Source organism: Lactuca serriola, chromosome 3 (genome assembly GCF_051521515.1).
Source record: "Lactuca serriola cultivar US96UC23 chromosome 3, Lser_US96UC23_V15, whole genome shotgun sequence".
Taxonomy (NCBI): domain Eukaryota; kingdom Viridiplantae; phylum Streptophyta; class Magnoliopsida; order Asterales; family Asteraceae; genus Lactuca; species Lactuca serriola.
In genome coordinates, this window is record NC_136410.1 from 105,931,061 (window position 1) to 105,936,841 (window position 5,781).

Consider the following 5,781-nt stretch of genomic DNA (forward strand, 5'->3'; position numbering starts at 1 on the left):
ATAAGCCAGATGTACCTGTTCAACTTATTCCATTTAAGGGTTTAATCTTCAAATCATTAAAGTTGGCTATCAAAATGTATTCTGAGTATGCTGAAATTGGTAGTTTTGATGTTAGACTGAGCACACAGTCAAGGTTTGATAACAAGATTATAAAGAAAAAACATGTTATATGTAATTGTGGTGGTAAACAGAAAAAGAAATCTTATGACACATTAGGTACAAGTGGTGTTAGGAGGAAACGAAATTCAAATTCAAGAGCTATTAGTTGTCAAGCAAAGATTATATTTGAATCTGTGTATGGAACTCCAGATTATAAAGTTTTTCAGTTTGATGAACTTCAAAACCATCCACTTAAGAAGAGAAACGATTTAAAAAAAGCGAGACAAATGTCATATTCATAAAAAGAGTTTATTGTGCATTCTTGCACATCAAAAATAGGTCCAACTATGGCTCATAAGTTGAGGGCAAGTTTGAGAGGTGGGTATGAGTGTATAAAGCCCAAAGTAGTTGACTATAAAAAATTAAGGAGAGATATCAATAGGGTTATTGGTTATAAAGATGCCCAAATGATAGTAAACACAATGAATGACCGTCGAGCTCACTATCCAAATTACTCATTTGAGTTTAATTGTCAAGATGATGTTTTGGACTGTATGTTTTGGGCTGATGAAATGGAGAAGGCATATTATGCTGAATTTGGTGATGTTATCTCGTTTGATGCGACTTCCCGAACAAACAAGTAAGTTATTCTATCTACTTTTGTTTATAGCGTATTCATATATGAATATTTTTATATTCACTTATTAATACATCCAAAATTGAGTTTAATGAACATTTTTTTTGTGTGTTAGGTATCGAATGGTTTTTGTTCCGTTTACTGCTATTGACCATCATAAAAAATCGGTTACTGTTGGATCTGGGTTGCTAAGAAATGAAAGCATTGAGTCTTACTCTTGGTTGCTTAAAGCATTTCTTAAAACTCATGGGAAAGAACTAGCACTTGTTTTAACCGATCAAGATGCTGTAATAAAACAAGCTGTTGAGAATGTGTTTCGTAATTCAAAGCACCGATTATGTATGTGGCATATAATGAAAAAGTTGAAAAAAGGTATTATTTTAATATATTTCAAATATATTACTTATTAGTATATTCATTTATGAATATTGATTGTTATTTTACTTATTATTATTTATTCATTTATGAATGTTTTTGTATTAATACAGATATCAGATGATTTATTTACGAACACAGACTTTAGAAAAAGGTTTTCGAAGCTTGTTTGGGACATTAATATGAAACCTAATGTTTTTGAGGTGAAGTGGGGTTTGCTTATGAAGGAATTCAATCTTGAAGACATAAGATGGTTTAAAGACATGTTTGCAATACGTGATTCATGGATACCTGGATATTTTAGTGATATTCCAATGTGTGGTTTGATGAAGACTCCATCTAGGTCAAAGAGTATGAATTCATTCTTTAATACATACTCAGAAAGTGGGAACTTACTTTTGAATTTCATGATGAATTACGACACTGCCATTCAAAAGCAAAGGAATACTCAACGAGAGCTTGATAAGGCATCAAAGAAAGCATCATAAAATGCAAACACCTCGAGAAATAGAACTGCAAGCATCAAAGGTTTATAAAAGTACATTATTTTTTGAGGTGCAAAAAGAAATATATAAAGCATGTTTTTTCTCTACATACTCATATGTTAGTATTGAAGATGGTTGGGAAGTTTACATTGTGGAGCACAACAACAGTAAAAGTGAATTTAAAAATGAATTTAAGGTAATTTTACTAGTTTTTTTTTTATGAAAAATGTAATAATATTCATATATGAATATGAGGATATAGGGATGTCAAAAACTCCTGTGGGGGCCCGTCCCATATGGGGGCATTTGTTGAAAAAAACCGGGGATGGGGGCAGGGGTGGGGGCAAGAATAACCCCCGTTTTAATTTCGGGGGCGGGGGCGGGGGTTGGTAGTCCGGTCTCGAAACCCCCGTGAGGACCCCGTTAATAAATTATATAAATTGACATATATTGATTATATAAATATAATAAACAATAAAAAGATTTTTATTGTTTATAAATATCTATTTGTTACCCAAAAAATATTTTCTTTTAGCCCAAACAAGAATTTATTTTAGCCCAAAATAAGTTAGCCCAAAATCAATCGGGGGCGAGGGTTAGAAGGGGAATTCGGGGGCGGGGGCAGGGGTGGAAAGGATGGAGATTTCGGGGCGGGGGCAGGGGCGGGGGAACGGGAAAATTTTGGGGGCGGGGGCAGGGGATGCAATCCCCGTCTCGTTTGCCCCCGTTGACATCCCTATGAGGATATTCATATATGAATATCAATATTCGTATATGAATATATGAATATATGAGTGTTGATATGAGTATTCTTATATGAATGTAAATGTGTAAATTTTGTTTTTGTACCAGGTTGAAATAAAAGCTGAAGAGAAAGAAATAAATTGCAGTTGTGAACATTTTAAGCGTATGGGTGTTTTATGCAAACATGCTTTAATAATAATGATGATATGTGGTGTTAAAGAAATTCCTGAAATGTACATTTTTAAAAGATTGAGAAAGGATGTGATATCAAGAAATTATCGTTTTGGTTCTGTTCAATCCGATTCAGGTGATTGTGAGAATGTAAAACTAGTCAATGATTCATATTATAGTTTTGAATCATGTTTGGATATTGTAAGAGATGACAAAAAGAGATTGGCTTTGTTTGCTGAGAAACAACAAATGTTGTTGAAGAAATTTGAGAGTGATTATATTTCTCCTGGATTGAAAAGCAAGACAGATGGTGAAGTCGTATGCAAGCTTTTAGGTGTTACTATTCCTATTCCAGAAGAGATTAATATTCATGTTCCTGAAGTTCAAAGCAATAAAGGTTCTGTAATCAAGAAAAGAATTCTAAGTGCAGGTGAAGTAGCATATGAAAATTCTAAAAAAGAACATAGAATGTGTTCAGGATGTGGAAAATGAGTTCCACACAATTTACGTACTTGTCCAGAAAGAGTTGGAGCTGCTAAATCAGCAAAAGACAGTTAGGGATTTTCTAGTTTTTTTTTTTTTTTTTTTTTAATGTTTTTTGGTTCTATTCATTTATGAATATATGCAGATAAAAACAATAAACAATAATATTCATGTATGAATAATACACATTTATATTGATATGGTAAATTGATATGTTGATATTTGTTTTTTTAAATTACTATAAAATAAGTTATATTGATATTGTAAATTATTCATAAATGAATATACATATGTGAAATTTGTTATACTAATAAATAAGTAATATTCATATCTGAAATTTTTTATGTTAATATCTGAACTTTGTTATACTAACATATTATTTTGAACTTATTCATAAATGAATATATCATATTCGTATTCATTTATGAATAAATAAAAATAAACTTTGAAAATATTTGAATATAAAAAAATGACATAAATAAGCAAACTTGTTTCTACTAATAAGTTAGTTATATTCATATCTGAAATTTGTTATATTCATATATGAACTTTGTTATACTGACATATTACTCCTAATTTAATCATAAATGAATATATCATTTTCGTATTCATTTATGAATAAACATAAATAAACTTTGAAAATATTTAAATATAAAAAACTGACAGAAATAAGCAAAGTTGTTTCTATTACATAATCATTCAACACAAGATAATAAAAGCTGTTCATAAGCATTTCACAAAATATTAAAACGAACATTTAACAAACCATCTAAAATTTGTTTCGCATAATCGTCTTACATGTACTTCAAATCCATTCATCTTCAACACAAACTGTTCTATATCATCACACTTCATCACAAGCAATCATCAATATTTTTTAACCTTTCTTGAATTGTTTGCATAGCCTTGTATGCATGATCAGTACGCACTTTGAATTCAACTTTTTGATATTTTCAGCAAGATCCAACACTTTAGCCTTTAACATGTTAATTTTAGAAGTTAGCATTATGTGTGCATACCTTTGCTTGAGCTTCTCTAAAGTACTTTGTTGAATTGCACTTTCTTTATGAAGACCTTTTTTTCCACTTTGAGAGTGGTTGTCCCATATAGGTCTCCATATGTCTCATTGCAAAGATTCCACAATCAACTTTGTTTTTAATTGTTCTCCATGTCATTTCAAGTCGTTGGGGTTTGATACTTTCTTTTGAGATTGCATTTGCTCTTGGATGGTTTATTTCTTTTAAGTATCTCACAAACAAATTTTTTCTGATCATTAAATAAAATAAAAGTTAGATATGTAATAAATTGGTTCTTTTATGTTGTTGTGAATTGGGTACATACCAAAGGTTTCAATATTACTCCGTATTTCCCTTCATAATCCCCCTCAACTGCAGTGTTGTCTAGAATTTCAATTGATGGTTTCTTTAAGTTGAAGACAATCACAAAAATGTGAGCACTTTTAACAACTAGAAAGAATACATGTTTTTATGTATATAATGATAAGTATTTTGTTGATAAAATATATGTAAAAAACAACTTTAATTAACATACCATGTCAATATCTTTTATGTTCAAGATTTTTTTGTATCCATTGGTACTGTCATGAAAGTTCTTCTTGAATTTTTCATACTTTCTTTCATCGGAGAATGTTGATGTTAGATAAGCAGTCTGTAACCAATATAATCATATGTGAATTTCAGTTGAATATATATAATTATATTAAAGAATACATCATATTTTGTATAATCATATGTGAATTTCAGTTGTAAAAAAATATAATATTCATAAATGAATACATCATATTTGTGTATTCATTTATCAATAAGGAAAGAATTAAGGTTAGAACATAAACTTACAGAAACTCCAACTTTCAAGAAGAGTCAGTATGGTGAATTTCCAAAATCCCTTTCCAGTTCTTGGTGGTTAAGTAAATCAGACCAAGTGTATAAAACTTCTCCAACAATCTCTGTGTTTGCATATAGACTTTCCATAACTGCTCATCCTGTTATCTGACCATATTTTGTCTGGACAACCACATCTCTGCAAATATATAATCAAAATGTCATAGATTATTATCTATATAATAATCATATATGAATGTATATAAAATAAAGTTACTTATGATGTATTGCCTTGTAAGTTGAACAACCATTCACAGACAATACTCTCCTGATGTGTCAGTTTGGGTTTTGTGTCTGTTATTCTGCATTTGAAAGGTGATTTGAAAGCATCAGCAAGTTTCTTCTCTCTTTGTTGATCCAGATCATGCTTTGATGGTCCTACTTCAGTAGGAATTGATACAGAGATTGGATTTGGATTAAGAACATTTTTCTTTGCTAATCTGATAACAACCTTCTGATGGTCGTCTTTGATTTGTTTCTTTGTAAATGGTTTTTTTGGTGAAGATTCATTAGATTTTTTACTTGAAGTTTGATCTGAATCTGGACTGAGACCTAGACTAAAGCTTGGATGAGTATCTGCATGCCAGGAGATTTATCATATAAATAGTTGTAAGTTAATTATAATATTTGAGTTTATATTTTGAAATGTTTATCCAAATTGTTACCTCCGTTATTTCCTTTTGTCTTGTCAGCTTTTTCTCCTTTCTTGTTTTCATTTTCTAACTTTTTCTTTCCAGAAAGATAAAGAACTTTGATTAAGTAATTCATATGTGAATAAGTAATGTATTCATTTATGAATAAGTAATGAATATCATTATTTATGAATAAGAAATATTGAAATTTTATTTTTTTGTATATTGCGTTATTTATTTGTGAATAATAAAAC

General features: G+C 30.1%; 1 protein-coding gene across 1 annotated transcript; it reads left to right on the forward strand.

The window, feature by feature from the left end:
* The first annotated feature begins 446 nt into the window (after nucleotides 1-446).
* Nucleotides 447-3,003, forward strand: LOC145095591 (protein FAR-RED ELONGATED HYPOCOTYL 3-like). The gene is made up of 5 exons (XM_079033443.1): nucleotides 447-739; nucleotides 852-1,023; nucleotides 1,225-1,454; nucleotides 1,720-1,792; nucleotides 2,449-3,003. The coding sequence occupies exons 1-5, from the start codon at nucleotides 447-449 to the stop codon at nucleotides 3,001-3,003; spliced, it is 1,323 nt and encodes a 440-aa protein (XP_078889569.1).
* Nucleotides 3,004-5,781: the final 2,778 nt, after the last annotated feature.